The sequence below is a fragment of the Gobius niger genome (genome assembly GCF_951799975.1).
Source record: "Gobius niger genome assembly, chromosome: 15".
Lineage (NCBI taxonomy): Eukaryota > Metazoa > Chordata > Actinopteri > Gobiiformes > Gobiidae > Gobius > Gobius niger.
This window is the reverse complement of record NC_136866.1, coordinates 794,466-813,621: the sequence shown is the minus strand read 5'-3', so window position 1 is coordinate 813,621 and position 19,156 is coordinate 794,466. Positions and strand designations below refer to the sequence as shown.

General features: G+C 43.4%; 1 protein-coding gene across 2 annotated transcripts in view; it reads right to left on the bottom strand.

Moving 5' to 3' along the window:
- Positions 1-19,156, bottom strand: part of nrxn3b (neurexin 3b) — a 498,054-nt gene that overhangs the window by 7,934 nt on the left and 470,964 nt on the right. For both annotated transcript variants that reach the window (XM_079571780.1, XM_079571779.1), the window contains one exon: positions 17,595-17,673. In XM_079571780.1, the coding sequence (XP_079427906.1) occupies positions 17,595-17,673 (79 nt within the window). The remainder of the gene's footprint in view (positions 1-17,594; positions 17,674-19,156) is intronic.

Genomic DNA, 19,156 nt, shown 5'->3' with positions numbered 1-19,156 from the left:
TCTCTATTCCCCCGATTTCTCCCATACTTTTTTCTAAATTTTCCCACATTTTTCCCCACATTTCTTGACATGGGAGATGAACCTGATATCGTACCTTTGCAGATCTTCCAAACATTATTGCTTTCTGGTTCTAGACGACAAATGTTTCAGTACAGGTATCAGAGAAAGTATCGGAAAAAACATTAACGGAACCAGCCCTAGTCCTGACGCCAAAACAGTTGAGAACCTGCTCTATTATATCCTGAACTTCCGTTTTCTTCAGTCTGTCCAGTTTTAAACAAATTAAGGCTTTGTTTTTTTGGTTTGGACCTTAAAGTGGGTCACAGGACCATTTTTAGTGGGTCGTGGGCCGTTGTCTAAAATAACTAGTGTTTGATGTTGATATTATATTATAAAGCTATTACACGTAACAGGGACAAATTGTAAAAAGTTTATTGTTTTAAGGCGAGACCCTTTAGGTGAAAGTATTGATGTTTCCCGCAGTGGTGGAAGTGGAGATTTGTATCTGTTTTCCTCCCTTTACATCTTAGTTTTCATGTCAGATATAAAAATGATGATGTTTATTTGATGATGTTTTGTCTGCGAGGTGGGGGCGACCCGGAAGTAGAAAGGCCGTCTTTCCCGCGGGTTTTCCTTCATAAATATTGACAGATTTGACATCCACGTGTCCTGCTAAGGGGCCCCGTGATGACGCTTTCACCCAAATATGGTGTTTTTCCTCCTACGAGACGCCGGAGCGGAAAAGTGGAAGAACGGGCCGAGCATGCGCACTCGCTACAAAACTTCAGGGCTGGTTTTCTCTGAATGAGAGAAGCCGCACTCGGGCAGAGCCTGAGCCCTTATAGAAGCTCCCACAGACTCCACACTTTACAGGCTGAGACACAACAACATTCTGAAGGTTTTTCCAGAGGGATTTTTTAATATCTAATTCCTAGCCTGATTTATTCAGCTTTGAAACCAAAAAAACAGGCGGAATTTGAGTTTTTACAGATTTTTTCACTGATGATTAGTTTATTGAAAAAATATCCAAAATCCCCAAAATCTTAGTCACTAATATGTCAATAAAATAAAACCATAACATTTAATCTGGATCAATTCATTATTTTGATTTTGTCGCCCAAAATATAGGCAATTTTGGTCATTTTAATGCTCAAAATGCCTTATTTTTATGTGAAAACATAAAATGACGGAAAAAATGCAATACATTTTTTTTTCAAATTGACATCTCTACATTTATTTTTTTCCCCTGTTCACCTGCAGTGTCTCGCCTTAAGTTGCTTGAGGTTGTAGGCGGTTTCCAAAGCAACGCCCGTGTGAAGCCCTTGAAGCTCCAGTCGATTATTCCACTTAGAGAATAGAGAACCTTAACCTCTGCCGCTCTGCTTGTAGGACAGTCAGCCTCGGCATTAGCCCGGGCAGTCCGAGGGAAGTGATTTCATTCACCGGAGACCTTCTTTATCTCGCGCCGCCCTCGTTGTCTCCGCCTCGTTTGCATCCCTCCACTCCACTCCGCGCTAACAGCTTTCTGCGACTGTTAGCTCTGCGCTGTATCAACAGAACCGCGGGCGAGGAGGAGGGTCTGTGGCAAAGTCCGCGTGGAAGACCTTGGATGTTTCGGTAAACACTTTAATCCGGTGTAAGCCCTTCTCGCTGTGTCTCCGAAACCGGACAAACACGCCACTTCCTAATGGGTTTGCTTAGCCAGATTGCGTTTGCTTTGTGCTCTCCTAAAGATGGATGGGGATTTGATCGTAAAGCCTCTGCCCTCCCCCCCCCCGGTAAATAATTCTCCACACCGCGAGGCTGCAGACGCTCACGCTCGTCCTATTTTTTAAAAAGAAACTAGCGGTGATTAATGCCTTTCTTCTAATGTTGCTTTGTTTTTCCAGCCTCTTTGCCGATAACAAAACAAGTGATTGCGGCGGCGTCGACAAAAAAAGACGGAATCATTGGAAAGCTGCTGCAGCAACGGCGAGAAACAAAGTGAAGTCTATAGTTTGACACGAGGCGAAGTCGGCAGCACCGTAAGTACACATAACTGCGCCTAAACGGCTGATTGACCGGCTGGCTCAGCAGCTCGGAGGCAACACGCGCTCGGGAAACCGCGAAGCAGCACTTTCCCCCTCACTTTTCCCCCGGCTGATCCTCCTGTCCCTCCACTGTTCGGCTTCTGAACGGCTGTGCTGAGGATTTCACTCCTAGAAGTTACGAAAATAGAAGAAGAAGAAAAAAGTCCTGCACCAGCACCGACTGTGGAGTCAATGGGATTGCAACACGGCAATTTGTGGGCGACTCGGCGGTTGTGCCCGGTCTTAAAATCCCATTGTGGTGGCGAGCATTGTGCGCGGAGCCCTTGCTTGCTATGGCAGATTAATTCTTCACTACCCACGACAGGTACGGGGGCTGATTGGCCGGCGGGGACGCACCGGGGATTACGTTCTGTGCATCGGTTGACTTCCCGTGCCTTAAAGAGCCTCGCACTTTACCATTAAATCATCTTATCTCCCCCGCGCACACGCCAGCTCAGAGCGGCTGAGAGAAGTCCAAACTCTCATTCATTTTTCTATCCCTAAAAAAGTTGGATAATGTTTCATTTAGGGCTTGAGCTCGCGGGAGATTCACTGCTGCTGGAGGAGAGATTGACGTGGTTTCAATATCTCAGCGGACTCTGGCTGGGTCACTGTTTTAATGGGCCCACCATGATTGTTTGTAACTAGGGTCAATATTTCATGCTTACACCCCGTTCAGACTCGGTAAAATAAGATGTCACTGACTGAACCTTTATGAACCTTTATGAGCGATTGCTCCAGGTGTCCAAATATGTTCCATAAGTTTGTACAGGTGCTCATTAACCTGGCTGACGCCCTGCTGCTGCTGTGAGCGCTCGAATCATCTGGAACTGCTCAACAGCCTGGGGACCATGGCCCAAATGTTCGCATGGATTTGGGAACCAATCACAGAGCGAGGAGGGACGGCGAGATGATGACGCGCTGTTCGATATACGGAAGCTTGTAGTTTATTTACGGATAAAAAAAAAAAAAGTTAATTTACGGATCCAACATAACAGCAGCAGACACAATGGTATTTTTCTATCAAGCTTTAGACCTTGTTCTGAATAGTTTATCTCGAAAGTTTACAGCGGGTTCGTCATACGTCATCTCATACGATGATACGATTGGCTGTGGCCTCGTGCAGACGCATGAGAGACTTTTTTTTTTCTCGTATCGCCCAATAAACGACTATGGACGATCGTAAACCACACCTCTCCTACGAGAAAATGAATTGGTGTCCCCAGACTAAATATCACTAGTGATTTAGTCTGGGGTTAGCCAGGCTAGGTGCTCATGGGAATGGGATCCAAATTGCAAAAGAGCAGCAAACCCAGGCACTCCAAACAAATGGGTTTGGATCTTTTTTCCTAATTCAAGTGTAAAAGCTTACCCAGATTTCTTGGAATTAATTACTCAAATTAAAGGGACTATGCGGAGTCTAAAAATGATCAAAATGAAGTATTTTCCTCCCCTACATGTTTCAACAATGTCCTAATAGAAAGAGTGTAGAAAGAGCCCAGACATGTTCACCACAGCTGCCTTTAAAACCCTGCACTGTCACTCACAAAGGTGTTAATATAGAAGCTGCAGTTACACGTATGACCTGAGGTGGCAGTAGTGAGTACAAAATGGCTAACTTGCCATGTTATACCTTTAAGGATAGTTTTACTCACATCAACACAATGTAACTTATTTCTAGATGACTTTTTGCTGTCTGGAGCCAGGCCGTAGGAACCTTGGGTGCTGAGGGAGCTGCAGCACGCCCTGGTGGAGGGTTTGTGCATTGCAGGCCATATTAACAAATGGGAAATCAGCACAGAAACGTATTATCGGAGGGTAATCTTGTCCCTCAGCACCCGCGAACCAAAACATGTTCCCACGGCTCTGGTCTGGAGGAACCTAATGAAAAGAACGCGGGTTCGAGGGCAGAGAGTTTGGAATTGGAGCGAGGAACAGCGTCACTTGTCTGACTTTGTTTTCCCCCTTTGCAAAAACATCCGTCTGATCTTTGTCATCGCAGTAATCCACTAAAAAAGTCAGGAAGTCCACGGCCCGCTAGAGCCTAATCATTCATCGCGGAGCACCGGGGGGGGGGGGTGTTTCTGGCGTGTTAAATTGGCATCTTGAACCAGGCGTGGCGACTCGGGGCCCCGTCAGACGCTCCATTTGCCGCGCGGCGATTAGGTGTGTCAGCCGGATAACCTTTCCAGTGATCTGAGGTCTGCGCCCGGGCGTCACCGCGGCTGACGGGGCTCGACGGAGAAACGACGCGCTGATCCGTGCCCGTCATCGCTCACAGTGAAGCGAATACACACGTCCACGCCGCGCTCTTCACGGCGCCGCGGAGGGAAGCCCACATGACACACGCCAGTCCGCTTCATGGTCAGCGGCGGATCTGCTGCTCCGTGGGTTCCCGGAGCGGTAACGCGGCGTGACGTTCTGCCCCGGTTACACATGGATTTACTGCCCGCTTAATCAACACACGATGACTTTATGATGGGATAGATTTGAAAGAGCAAGTGCAGGAGGAGCGAGAGAGATCTGTGGTCATCCTGCGTTACGTTGCTTAACATATTGTGGTTTAATAATGGGACGTCATGTTAGGATCATATCATATTAGGGTTTTTGGTGATACTTTCAAACATGCTTTCCTCACTGTGTGACATGTTGCTGGTTAGAAAATGCCACACTGATAAAAAAAAAAAAAAGGCTTGTTTTAACCTCTTGCATTTTTTGCTAAAACATAGTTAACAGGATTATATTTCAGGTTTTGCTAAAGATCGTACCCAGCTTTTGTGATGTTTATAGTTTCACTTCCTCATTGGACAGGAAGTGACTGTTGCCGTGCCAACCATGTTATGTCAATGGGAAATAAATCAAACTGTTATAGAGACAGCATCTCGTCATAGAAGGGGGCGTGGCTTCGCCGAGGGGGAAAATAGAATCTTTAGAGAAACATAAATTTTCCCTCTTTTTTGCCATTTTCTGGTGGAATATCAACTTATTTATCACATAAATAAAGTCAAGTGTAAATCGGGCCCATGTGGATATTTTCTCACAGCAGATTGTTCTGTAGAAGTGAAAAAACGACAGTTGTTGATCGCGCTAGCTAACCGTTAGCATTAGCCCGATGCTAACATGTAGCATCGTGTTAGCATTCTCCATTATTTATGTATCTATGGGCTGTTGAACCCCTTTGCTCCTCTCCATGTCTTTGTATCTTTATTTAGTAGAAACTATATTCAGAATTCAGACTTTGTTTAAGTAGTTTTTGAATAATTAGAGAAAATTTACATTTTTTCAAAATTGTTTTCCCCTTAACTGGTTTCAAAAATGACCATATATGGGCGATTCCAGAGATCTGTATGTATCTATGGGACTTTACCTTTATCTATGTCACTTCCTGTCAGCAGCTTAAAAATCTGCAGCTTCACTGAGGTAAAATGATGAACTTGTAACTGATGTTATCTAAAAAAAAGTATTTAAACCTGTCATATGTACTTTAACTGAGCGCATTTTCTCCAGTTCAGCTTTACCCAAATCTAAAAGCTTCTGGACTGGAGCCCACAGCCTATAGAGCAGTGCACCTACAAAACTGACTGTGACTTTTTTTGTTGCGTTTTTGTCAAATTTTTGTCGTTTTTTTTGTCGTGTTTTTGTCATTTTTTGCCGCTTTCGTCATCACTTTCCCCCCCCTGCTTTCTGACTCTTTTTTGACATGTTTTCATCCTGTTTTTTGCAGATTTTTTCTGACTCTTCCTTTTCTTTGTCTTCACTTTTCCATCATGTCTGCTGTTGCTTCTCTATTGCACTTTCGTTGCTCTTGTATTTTCATCCTTGTTTTTCGTCGCAGCTTCGTCGCTTCGTTCAGCTGGAGAAAACGTGCTCGGTTCAGGTGGAGCGAGGTTAAGTTCTCCGTGTTTCTGCTTCGACGTGAGCTGTAAGTGGGAAATGGGCCTGAGGTAAGGAGAGCGTTGTCTGAGCAGGCGCCACAGCACTCTGTCTCAAAACACAGCCTCATGTAAACTCCTGATGAGGCAACGACACAATAACTTGGCACGAAGCTGTAAAAAGTTGCGTAATGTAAGACAGATTGAGGATTTGACTATTTAAGTAACTTTTGCCTTGAATATTGGATGTAAACTTTAGGGAGTTGTGGAAACGTAGCCGAGGGGTTTTGGCTGCAGCCGGTCTCAGTGGGGCGAGTTCGCCTCCCGGCTTCCCCCCACTCTTCACCCACATTCACGCTATAGATACAGACGGCATCTCTGGAATCGCCCATATATGGTCATTTTTGAAAACAGTTAAGGGGGGAAAACAATTTCGAAAAACTGTATATTTTCTCTAATTATTCAAAAACGACTGTAACAAACGCTGAAATATGAACATAGTTTCTACTAAATAAAGATACAAAGACATGGGGAGGAGCAAAGTGGTTCAACAGCCCATAAATACATGAAAAACGGAGAATGCTAACATGATGCTACATGTTAGCATCGGGCTAATGCTGACGGTTAGCTGGCGCTAGCTACGACTGCCGTTTTTTCACTTCTACTGAACAATCTGCTGTGAGAAAATCCACATGGGCCCGATTTACACCTGACTTTATTTATGTGATAAATAAGTTGATATTCCACCAGAAAATGGATAAAAAGAGGGAAAATCGTGTTTCTCTAAAGATTCTATTTTCCCCCTCGGTGAAGCCACGCCCCCTTCTATGACGTCTGTTTCTATAACAGTTTGATTTATTTCCCATTGACATAACATGGTTGGCACGGCAACAGTCACTTCCTGTCAGTGTCCAACTAGGAAGTGAAACTATAAACATCACCAAAGCTGGGTACGATCTTTAGCAAAACCTGAAATATAATTAACTATGTTTTAGCAAAAATTGTGTAGCAAGAGGTTAAAATAAGCCTTTTTTTTTTTATCAGTGTGGCATTTTCTAACCAGCAACATGTCACACAGTGAGGAAAGCGTGGTTGAAAGTGTCACCAAATATGTGAGATAATATTTGTATGTGATAAATAAGTTCATATTCCACCAGAAAATGGCAAAAAAGATTCTATTTTCCCCCTCGGCGAAGCCACGCCCCCTTCTATGACGAGACGCCGTCTGTATCTATGCTGCCTAATAAGAGTAAAAACAGCGGCTGTGTAGTTCTAGGGCTTTGATGATTTATCTTTGTATCTGCAGAGGAGACAGCCGCCCGCTTTCACCTTTTGCCATGTAACTCTTTCCATCACCCATGTACACAGTGTGTAAATCATTAGCCGTGCACTCTCACTCTCTTTAATTCACACGGACTTAACTTGCTTCAATGCAGCTGCTAACTGTGTCTTTACTAATAACAGCTACATTTGGGAAATCTCTCCCAAATGCTTCACTTTGTCGACTCGCTACTTTCTTATCTCCGACTTTTTTTCTTTCCCTCCTTTGAGTGCCGCAGTGAATTATTCGTTTTGCATAATCCTATTAAAATTTATATACAGATGTTATCAAAAGTTGAGGCAAGCGTCAAAAGCCCAAAACAAACTAACACTTGCATAAAAAAAAAAAAAAAGTCGTTGATTAATTCATGAAGTCGGCAAAAAAAAAGATGCCAGTGTGTTGTTTTACAGCTGTTTTCCCTCTACATCAGATGTTTTTAAGATGCAAATGGAGTTGATTTAAAAAGGCCCGTTCGGCGCCGGGCAGACGATGAGCCGTCCTGCTGGCGCCCGCATCGACTCGCACGATTCCCATTGATGTAAAACTAAAAGGCCTGTTGTGAAGCGGCGTCAAAATGGCTCCTACGCAAAGACAGAGGACATCCATTTCCCCAATAAAAAAACCAGCCGAGCTAAGGATGTAATTAGCGGCGCTCGCTCCTCTGACATCAGGTCAGAATGTTCCCGGCGACACGCGAGCGCATTCAAGTGGCCATTTATCTGTCTTTGAAATCGGGCGGGGGAAAAGTTTGACGTGTTCCCGAGGGGAGAGGATTCAGATTTATGGAAAATCATTTGCATCAATTATGAGAGTATAATTACATATTAATCACAGAATTGCTCTGATTACACGGTAATGACGAGCGCCAAAGCCGTTAATCACTGTGAAATGAAATCATAAATAGGCTGGCTGTTTGCTGTTCTCCAAAACATCTCCGATTTGTCGTGAAGAGGCTGCTGCATCTGGGCCAGAGCGCGTGGAGAGAGTGACGGAGGACGGGTTTAAACGACACTCTTTGGCTGGAGGTTTGTCTGCAGTAGATGAGGGCGAGATGACGTCACCTTTTAGAGCAGATGGTTTGTGTGACTGTAAACGGCCCACTGACCCACATTCAGGCTCTGATCACAGATTGAATTAATGGTTAGATCGTCTGCTCCGGAAGGACGGTCTGCTGTGATTTTGTATGAGTTGGTCTGTCTAAAAATACAAATTATCCTAATCCTAACCCTAATCCTTAAGGTTAACTCCTTAACTCCCACCTGAACCGAGCAGTTTCTCCAGTTTGGCTTTACCCCAATCCAAAAGCTTCTGGAAAAAAAGGTGAGAAAATAGCGACAAAACTGAGACGAAAACAATGATGGAAATGTGACAAAAAAGTGACGAAAAATGATGAAAAAGTGGCAAAAATGTCACAAAAAATTGATAAATAATTGACAAAAAAATGACAAAAAAATTGATGAAAAAAATTCAAAAATGTGACAAAAAATTGATTCAAAATTAACGAAAAATTGACAAAAATGTGACAAAAAAAATGACAAAAATGAGTTGAACACCCAACAAAAAAATGTTGGAAGAAAAAATGTGATGACGTGAGGAAAAAGATCCTCTGGGTTCAGGCGGGAGTTAAGAGGTGAACCATTTCCCTGGCCCTAACCTTCATTTGTGTCATGATATCTCACGTTTTCACAGCAGACTGTCCCTCCGGAGCAGACCATCCAGCACTAACCTTAATTAATTTGTAGTTTAGATTAGCTTTATTGTTGAAGAATGTAATGTGTGTGCATGGATTTTGACGTTTGTTGAAAGCTGTGTGTTCTAGTTCTGTACATCTTGTTCAGTTCATTTATAAACCTTGTTAAAGAGACTAGATGCAAGTTTGTCATTTTTATCCTCACTACTGCCACCTCAGGTCTTACGCGTAACTGCGGGTTCTATATTAAGCTCGTGCATGACGGCACTTCGGACCCGGAGTGACACCTTTGTGAGTGACAGTGCAGGGTTTTAGAGGCAGTTGTGGTGAACAGGTCTGAGCTCATTCTACACATTAGGACACGGCTGGAACATGTAGGGGGAGGAAAATACATCACTTTTTAAACTCTGTATAGTCCCTTTAAAGCACAGACAGCTTCACCGGACTCGTTTCTGATCATTTACGCACTCAAATGGCCTCCAACTGCTGTCAACGCCTGTTCAACCGCTTCACCCGTCACTATATTCCAGGGAAGGGAAGTCGTGGTGAATATCTCTGGGCTCATTCTACACATGAAGGCATGGCTGGAACGTGTAGGGGGAGGAAATAGATCATTGTAACATTTTAAACTCCGTATAGTCTCTTTAAGAATGAAGCGAGCAACAGAAAATGCCTCCTGTAACCCGCTTTTATGTCTCGACCCTCCAGTTGAGAACCAAATGAATGAATATTAACAATAATATTTTAACAATGACAATAGGTTACGGGGACTAGACGGGGTTTAAACATGTAAAAAATAGCCATGTCCTGATGTGAGAACGAGCTCAGACCTGTTCACCTCAACTGCCTCTAAAATCCTGCACTGTCACTCACAAAGGTGTTAATAAATGTGTAAATAATATAGAACCTGCAGTTACGCGTAAGACCTGAGGTGGCAGTAGTGAGAATAAAATGACCGACTTGCATCTTGTCTCTTTAAAGGGACTACACAGTTTAAAAATGTAAAAAATATCTATTTTCTCCCCCTAAATATTCCAGCAATATCCTAATGTGCAATGTGACCTGAGGTGGCATTTCATGGTAGTGAGCATGAAAAAAATGACCAACTTGCATATAGTCCAGTGTTAATTTAGTTTTAGTCCTATGACGAAAATGTAATTTGATTTTAGTCTAGTTTTAGTCGACTAAAATTGCAAGTAAATTTAGTCGACTAAATTTAAGACTAATTGAGTGGACTTTGCATTGATAATATTGATTCTAATCATGTTTAATGTTGTTCCTCTGCTTCATGTTTCTGCTCCACATGAACAAAGCTCAGAGCTGATCCTTTAAACATGATCTGAGGCTCTTTCAGACGCTCAATACAAGTTTGGATGATTTTAGTCTCTCCTTTTCATTTTTATTTAGTCTGATTTTAGTCGACTCAAATATCTGGACATTTTAGTCACAGTTTTAGTCTCATGAGAAACTTTTCATTTAGTTTTAGTCCAATTTTAGTCACAAAAATATCACTTTGACTAAATAAGACTAAATATTTTAGTCGACGACATTAACACTGATATAGTCCCTTTTGATTCACCCTGCACTTTTTTGTTGATTATACTTTTTTCTCCTTAAAGTATTTGCAGTCATTGTATATAAGATACGTCTATTTACTATTTAACTGTTTGGACATTTTGCTGTCTGTGTGATGTTTTCTAGCTGAATTTCTCCAGTGTGAGATCAGCTTGATATATAACTTGAAGATAAACCTTGGATGAACGACACTTTGTGAAGAAATACCGTATTTCTATGGCAAACAACAGGTGAATTGTGTTTTCATGACACAGCCCAGTGAAAGTAGGCCCTTAAAGAAGAAAACCTAAAGTGTATTTGTAATGTGTGTAGATTTCAGGTACTTGTCTTGATCAGTTTCACTCTTTGTGTTGTGAATAACTGTCCTGGTGCCTCCGCGAGCTTTAAACCTGGAATGAAGAGCTGCCATGTTTGCAAAATAACGGTTTCTTATTGTGTCGTATCCGTGGCGTCGCTGCACAGCACGCGTCCCTCTTGTGGAACTCCGGGGGGGGGGGGGGGGACATTTCAGGGGGGAGGTTTGAGGTAAAAAAGGTTTAACAATATCTTATATAATAGACACACAAAAACACGGAACGACCAACAACGCACCACAGACAGATGACAGACAATGCTGCTTTTGTTGGCGCGCGAATCGGCCACTGACGAGGGGGGGCAAAGCAGGCACCGACATGGAGGGGGGGGAGCAGCCCCGAACAACACACTGACATGTAGTCGAAGCCAGCTGGGGTTATGGGTTTGGAGAGGCACACAAAATGGCTGCCAATCAAGTCCATGCAAAAGCCACGGGGTAAAGTGGGCGGGGGGCGCGAGGAGGGGGGCTGGGGGGAAGGGGGAGTTAAGCTACTTTTTTTTTGTTTTACGCTAAGGTACAGTCCAGTAACATCGCATGCCACAAATACCTTCTACTTGGAGCAACAGATAGAATAGAAAAACAGATATACTTTGTGGCAATAAAAGTCTTTTTTATGCCATCCGCAAGTCAAACAGACATGTATATGCAGGAGAGGCGGAGAGGAGGAGGAGGAGGGGGGTGCTGGGATGGGATGGAGGAGTGGAAAAGGAGGCGGGGTCACTCGGGGTAGGTACACGAGGAGTCATTCTTTCACACACAACTTTCTTGAGGCCAAAAATACGGGGAGATGGCAAGAAAAGATTTTGTTGCCGTTCAATTTCCCTATGTGGTCAAATGGCGAGGGGCGTGGTGGCGGTGGCGGAGATGACGATGGCGGTGGTGAAGAAAGGGGGCGTTTCTTTTCGGGGGAAGGGAAAAGGGGAGTCTCGTTTTTGGAAGCCATGATGATGACGGAAGGGGAGGGGGGGGAGGGAACTTAGAAGAATTTTTATCCAACCACCAAAAGTTCATGCGGCACAAGATGAGGCAAAAACGGGAGGAGCGGCTCTGTCCTTGCTTGGAAGATGGTGACGACGGGTGATGAGGACATGGTGATGAAATAATAATGATAATAATAAACAAAAACAACAAAAACACAACATCAACGCAGTCAAACCCCCCCCTCCCCGCCCACGTTCAAGCACTCAAACCCCCAAAACCCAAAACACACACGAAAACAAAAAACAAATCAAGGGAATCGGACCCAGGGCAGATGGATCCGGATCGTCACACACGATGTATCGATGTGCAGGCACAGAAGAGGAACAGAAAAAGCATGCGGAAAAACTGGTCCCACGACAGGAAGCGGGGGCGAGAGGGATGACGAGATGAATTTCTGTGTCAACATGGAGGATGTGCAGCATGTGTGGGCGTGTATGTATGTTCGCTGCGCTGGTCCGGGGAGTGCTGCGGTGCGAGCCCGTCCGGTCAGACTCCTCCAGCGTCCTCGGATTCATCAGCCCCGTTTGGGATTAAGGAGCGCGACAGAGGGCCGGGGTCTCGGGTTCCAGAAGCAAACTTCGCCTTCACTTTCATCCCATTGACTTAAAAGAGTTTGTGATTTAATAGGTTGATTTCACAACATTCTAACACCGAGTAACTATGGCATAATGGTTCATGTCTCTGTCACGGCTGGACTGATCCACGTGAGACAAAAGCTGTCACAAAGTTCAACGTCTTCTCTCACAGCACATATGAACTAAGGTCGATTTACTGTCTCACAACGGAGTCCACAAGTCGTGACGATATCCAGAATGATGAGCCTGATGTTGGTTCACTGGTAGATTAGTTTAAAAGTCTCAATTTGAGCATATTAATCCGAATTTGACATGTTTTGACAGTGAAAGGTGTAGGTGGGCTCCTGACCCACATTATTTCACTTGTTTGGAGACGTTTCTGACTCGTTTCGATACGTTTTGTCCTTATTTCAAGTCATTTTCTTTGCCAATGGGGTAAGAACATTGGTCTCATCTCATTGGCAGTTTTACTTTCTTATTTCAAGTGAGATTTACCTCAGAACTGGTCACAAACGTCCTCAAAAGAGCAAAATAAACTTGGTCAGATCAGGAAAAAAAAGTCTAAATGAGATAAAGCTGCTTTAAACAAGAAACATTTCCTCAATTCAAGACATTTAAGCCAGTGTTTGATATTCACTTTTTGCAGTGTTTGATGGAAGGATGGAAGGGTTTGGGAATCCGATCACTTCCAAATAAGGATCAGGGATCTTTCTTCACAAAACTGTGGGTCTCCCATTGAGTTGTAGAGCTTCTCCAACTGAAATGACATGGCTTTCTAGAATGTCGTGAACGCAACCTATGCAAGATCGATCAATGGAGATTCTAGAGATCGGCTAAAACAAAGGAACATGTGCTTCAGGAACCAGAAACCCCTGCCCATTGTTGCAATCCATGTGACAACGCATTTCATTGAGACGTTCATCAATTATTACTTCAACTACAACTTTTATCGATTGTCTCATGAGATGCCTTTCGTTTGGGGAGAGGGGTCAGCGTTTTAGTCATTGCACACACTTTCGCTGTGACAACGACGAAGACACTTGACCCTTTACGTCGCCGGCTAAAGGACGACCCGAATCACAGCTGGATGAACCCGTACCACAGCACTCCGGGCGGAAACTGTCCCAGTATGAGGCGAGGGTACCACATTCTCCTCACAAACTTCTCCCTACGCTCCGAGAACTTTCGAGAACACTCGGGTTTGAGCTTTTAAACAGACAAAAACACGCTGCGGAAATTGCCCCGTTAAACACCAGTCATTTCCGAATTAGTAAAACCATTTGTGTTTAGAGATAAGAGCCGCACACTAGGAAAGAACTCTTTGTGCTTACATCAAACGGACCGGAGTACAAGGCGGCAAACATGGTCCGAATTTCAAGAACAATTGCTATTGCGTCGCGATAAGGCCTCAAAGTAAATAAACGGGGAACGCTGTGCGGCCCAATATTAAAATCCCGGCTCTCCATAAAAAATAAAGAGTTGATTATTCGCAATGCTGTGCGCGCTGATAACCGGAGGGAAAGGGCAGGGCATTGTGGGGCCCTGATTACGAGCGGTGAAAGGCGGACATGCGCGAGGTGCGGCTAAGCTCAGGCATATTTAGCCAGATTAATGCTGCATCAATTAGCAGGCCGGGATGGGGCTCCGAAGGACGGTGAAGCAATCAAAACAGTCTCAGCTGCTCGTGATTCGCGCTGGGCCTGAGGGAGGAGGGTTTCCACGGCGTCAGCGAGTTTCTACCGCGCTCACCGTGTGCTGTTCGCTGTTCGCCTTAGACCGTGACCAAGTCTTCAAGGGATTTTGTAAAGGCAACAGATAAGTGGAATAATTACACATGAAACGATGTTCTTTATAAGGTAATGATGTGCGTCTGATGATTTGCTATTCATATAAGACTGACAAAATAATGTGATTCAAATTCAAACAGACGAGACAACAAAGTGCAAAACGTCCATTTGTTTTTGTCTCATCTGTTAGAAATTGAATATAAGAAACAATGCTTAAAGGAACAGGCCGCTGTTTTTACAGGCTGAGATATGTTCTTGCCTGAGCTTAGACGAGTCGATGCGTACATGTCTGGTCTTTGTGCGTGCCCTCAGTCACGCATAAACAAGCATTTGGCTTGTTTTTCATTCTCCCAATGTATTCCTATGGCTCCAAACGGGGGTGAAGTTAGAAGCTACCAAGCTCTTCCATGGGCACGAACAAAGACCAGACAGGTACATATCGACTTGTCAAAGCTCAGGTAAGAACACATCTCAGTTAGGGCTGCAGCTAACGATTACTTTGATAATCGATTTATCTACCGATTATTTTCACGATTAATCGATTAATCGCTTGGCTGTGAAAGGTGGAAATTGTATTTTTTCAATGTTTTGACCACATGAAGCTAAAGTGGCGCCGCTTGAGGACATGTTGATGGAGGAAACTTAAAGTAAACATTTGTGGGAGGCTCTTTGTGCTAATTCTGCTTTCTGATTGGACGAGACAAAGACAGATATTTATGAAATTTATAATGTACAAAACACTGCAGACCCTCACTTTAAAAACAAAGTAGGTTTTCATCCAAAATACATAATTGTCATGTCTTTTTTGCTCTATTTTAGTCTGTGTTCACTAGAAAACGATTAATCGATTACTGAAATAGTTGACAACTATTTTAGTCATCGATTAGTTGTCGATTAATCGATTAGTTGTTTCAGCCCTAATCTCAGTATGTAAAAACGGTGGCCTTTTCCTTTAAGGTTGTAATGTTGATATCAAATATAGGATTTACTCTGAAACAGATATGTGTAGTTTCACTTTATCACCACCTGTTTTTCACTATAAAGTTTGGGATGATTTTGCAGATTTTCAATTGTAAATAATACAAACACATTTGGACACTATTGTTTTGAGCCGTGGACCAGGTTTATAGTCAAGGTTCGGTTGTAATTTATACATAAAACCCCACAACGATGGGATATGTTCTTGCTTAAGTCTTTTATTCTAATTGGTTAATGGTTGCATATTTATTCCACGTATCTGCAAGTCCTGCAGAAGAACAGCTCCAGGTTTCTCTCGTGTTTGCGGTTCTTTTTGTTGTGCCTAACACGGGCCAAACCCAAGTGTCCTCGAAACAGCTTCCTGTTTGCCACTTCACTCTCGTTTCTCCCTGACCCGCCGAGTCAGTTCCTCTCACTCTGATCCAGCCCCAGAGCGACGGGCGTGTGGTGCTTGTTTGTGTGCGTGCGGAGGGGGAGGGGGGAGAGAGACGATGTATTACACAGAAATTCGAGGATATCTGTTCTCTATTAGAATGTTTCAGGTAGGGCAAGCCTCCGACGGAAAGAAAAAACAGAGGTACAAACAAGAGAAGAAGAAAGGAAGAGGAGGAAGAGGGGGGCGGGGGGAGGAAGAGGCTCTGTTGCAGGTATAGTCTGCTACATATCACAGTATCAATCGGCTGAAAGCATCTTTGCTCTCGGAAGAATCTCAAAATGTATCCACTGTGGCAAAAGAAGGGGTGGGGGGGGAGGGTACGCACACAGCAAGAGGAGACCAACCGGGAACAGGGCAGATACATTTTGAAGCATCAGAGCGGGCGACATGAGGCTTGATACTAATTCGGGACTTTGTTTGAGGAAAAGTTTGGCTCTCCACCGAATGCTGAGAGCGCAAAAAATTAGTATCAACGCTCGATCATGTCCGCGGCCAGTGGCCCCATAGCTAAGTGTAACTTGGTCTCGGAGGTGGAGTTTGTAACGAAGCTGGACCTGAGCTGACACGTTCTGGAGCTGTGTGCAGAACTTACGGAAACTTATAAACTTCGTAACGTTGTGTCTACTTGTGTTCTAGTATCACTTTTTAGGTTGGTTTTGTCAGACACTAAGGTTAGAGATGTTAAAGATCTTTAACCTTTACATGTTTCAGATGGCGCTGAGACATGTAAAGGTAAAAGATCTTTAACATCTCTAACCTGATACTGTCTGACATAACGAACCTAAAAAGTGACGCAGTGACTAAACTGTTCTTCAATCCTACATTTCCTTTCATGATTGCTTTATCTAGAGTGGCTGGAACCCTTCTATGAGCCTTGCCTCTTCTCTAAACTCCCTTTTATTGCATGTTTCTGATCTATATTGTTCTTTACCCTCATAGTTATAGACTGTTCTAACTATATGAAGCTATTCTTGTGAAAGAGGCTCAACAAATAAAGTTTCCTTACTTATTTGAAAGGTTCTTAGCAATTTAACTCCATGCCAAGAGGATAGAGATCTAACTTGGTTAGTGCTCGATGTTCTGCTCCGGAGGGACAGTCTGCTGTGAAAACGTGAGATATCATGACACAGATTAAGGTTAGGGCCAGGGAAATGGTTCACCTCTTCACTCCCGCCTGAACCCAGAGGAGCGTTTTCCTCACGTCATCCCAACATTTTTTCCCCAACATTTTTTGTTGGGTGTTCAACTCATTTTTGTCATTTTTTCGTCCATTTTTTCGTCACATTTAATCACATTTTTGTCATTTTTTCGTCCATTTTGAATCAATTTTTTGTCATTTTTTTAAATCAATTTTGTCATTTTTTTGTCACATTTTTGCCACTTTTTCATCAATTTTTCAATTGTTTTCGTCTCAGTTTTGTTGCTATTTTCACAGCTTTTTTCCAGAAGCTTTTGGATTGGGGTAAAGCCAAACTGGAGAAACTGTGCTCGGTTCAGGTGGGAGTTAAGGGGTTAACTTTAAGGATTAGGATTATTTGTATTTTTAGACAAACCAACTCATAGATCTATACAAAATCACAGCAGACTGTCCCTCCAGAGCAGACGATCTAGCACTAACCATCTAACTCCTCTTATCATAGTCGCTCATTTACGCTGTTCTACATTCAATGGTTCAATATGTCTCGATACGCTACAAAAATCTCCACTTCTCGTCTTCTGCTTTCCACTTTCCCTGTCTATCCTCCATCTCCCAAAAATATCATGAATCAAACACCTACTGCTCCTCGCGCTAAAACAACCCTGAGACCACAGAGCGGAAGACTTTTGAAGTTACACTTGGAGCTCCCATGGGGCTTGATGCTAAAGGAGGAGAGGCTCCTCGGCAGCAAATCAAAGTAAAAGGAAGAGAACCAGACCAGGTTGAAAGCAAGCACATGTCGGCACACCCATCCCACCTGCGTGTCCCGAGTCGCACTCCTCCAAGTCCTCGTCGTCGCTCGAGCACTCGGCCGAGGAGACTATGTCGTCCGTGGTCTGTGGAGACAAGAGCACGGAAAGGAAGAAGTTAGTGTTGTGGAAATTATCTTTGCTTTCAAAGAAGTGTAGGGGAGCGACGGTGGAACGAACTTCTGTAGACAAATGAACAGTAATCCGAATCTAGATGCTCAAGATGTGGAGAATTTTCCAACTGCTGAGACACTGGATGAAGCCACGGTTCTTTAACATTTTGGGACCGAGCAGGAGACTTTCTTACCTAATATAAACCAGTGTTAATTTTGCCAACATATTTTATTTTACAAAAATCCATCAAAAAAGTGACAAAAATCCATCAAAAAAGTGACAAAAATCCATCAAAAAAGTGACAAAAATCCAGCAAAAAAAGACAAAAATCCAGCAAAAAAGAGTTTTAGTTTTAGTCTTTTGACTAAAATGTATTTCAATTTTAGTCTAGTTTTAGTCGACTAAAATTGCAAGTCAATTCAGTCGACTAAAATGAAGACTAATTTAGTGGACTTTGCATTGATAATATTCATTATAATCATATTTAATCGTGGTCCTTGATTTAATGGAGCTGCTCCACATGAACACAGCTCAGACCTGTTCATTTGGCAGTGAATTTAAATAAAAATGAGGAATAAAATTAGGCTTTTTCAGACGCTCAATACAAGTTTGGATGATTTTAGTCTCTCCTTTTCATTTTTATTTAGTCTGATTTTAGTCGACTCAAATATCTGGACATTTTAGTCACAGTTTTAGTCTCATGAGAAACTTTTCATTTAGGTTTAGTCCAATTTTAGTCACAAAAATATCACTTCAAATTTCAATATTTATTGACTAGGTTCAGGAGCAGGACCACGCCTCAACCTATCACACTTTGCACACCTGACCACGCCTCTAATTACTCACGAGCCAGTATACACCAAAGCCAAGCCTCGTCATCTCAGTGTGTTTGAAACTGTCGACCCCGCCCTCCCTCCCTTCATGTCTGTTCCATTTCAGCAATGATTCTCCTGCTTAGAAGAGGGCTGGGTTCATCCGAGACGGAGCCCCCGCCCACAGTCTCGCCCAGTTTCACTCCACACTATAACCTTGTGAATAAAATCTTAATTGCATTTGTTGTGGCGTGGTCCTTGCTAGTGAAAGACTAAATATTTTAGTCGACGAAATTAACACCATTCCAAATATCACCAAACATCTTCCTCTTCCGATCCATCAAAAATGATACAATTTAGTATCTGATCATTACAAAATTCGCTGGGTTGGCTGACGTTCCGCTGCCATGACTTCATATTACACCAACTTTCGGTCCAGCTCCACGCTCCCTTTTAGTTTCTGATCTCATGGCCCAAACCACCTCTGCACTGGCCCATGTCTCAGCCCCCGTGGCAGGGGGAGAGTGAGCCCTCATCTCCCCCTTCAAGGATATCAGCACCGGCCCAGGCCTCTCAGCTTGTCCCCTGGCCTCCATACATCACCCGGCGGTCAATCATATTTCACAGTGTTTATCATTCTTCAC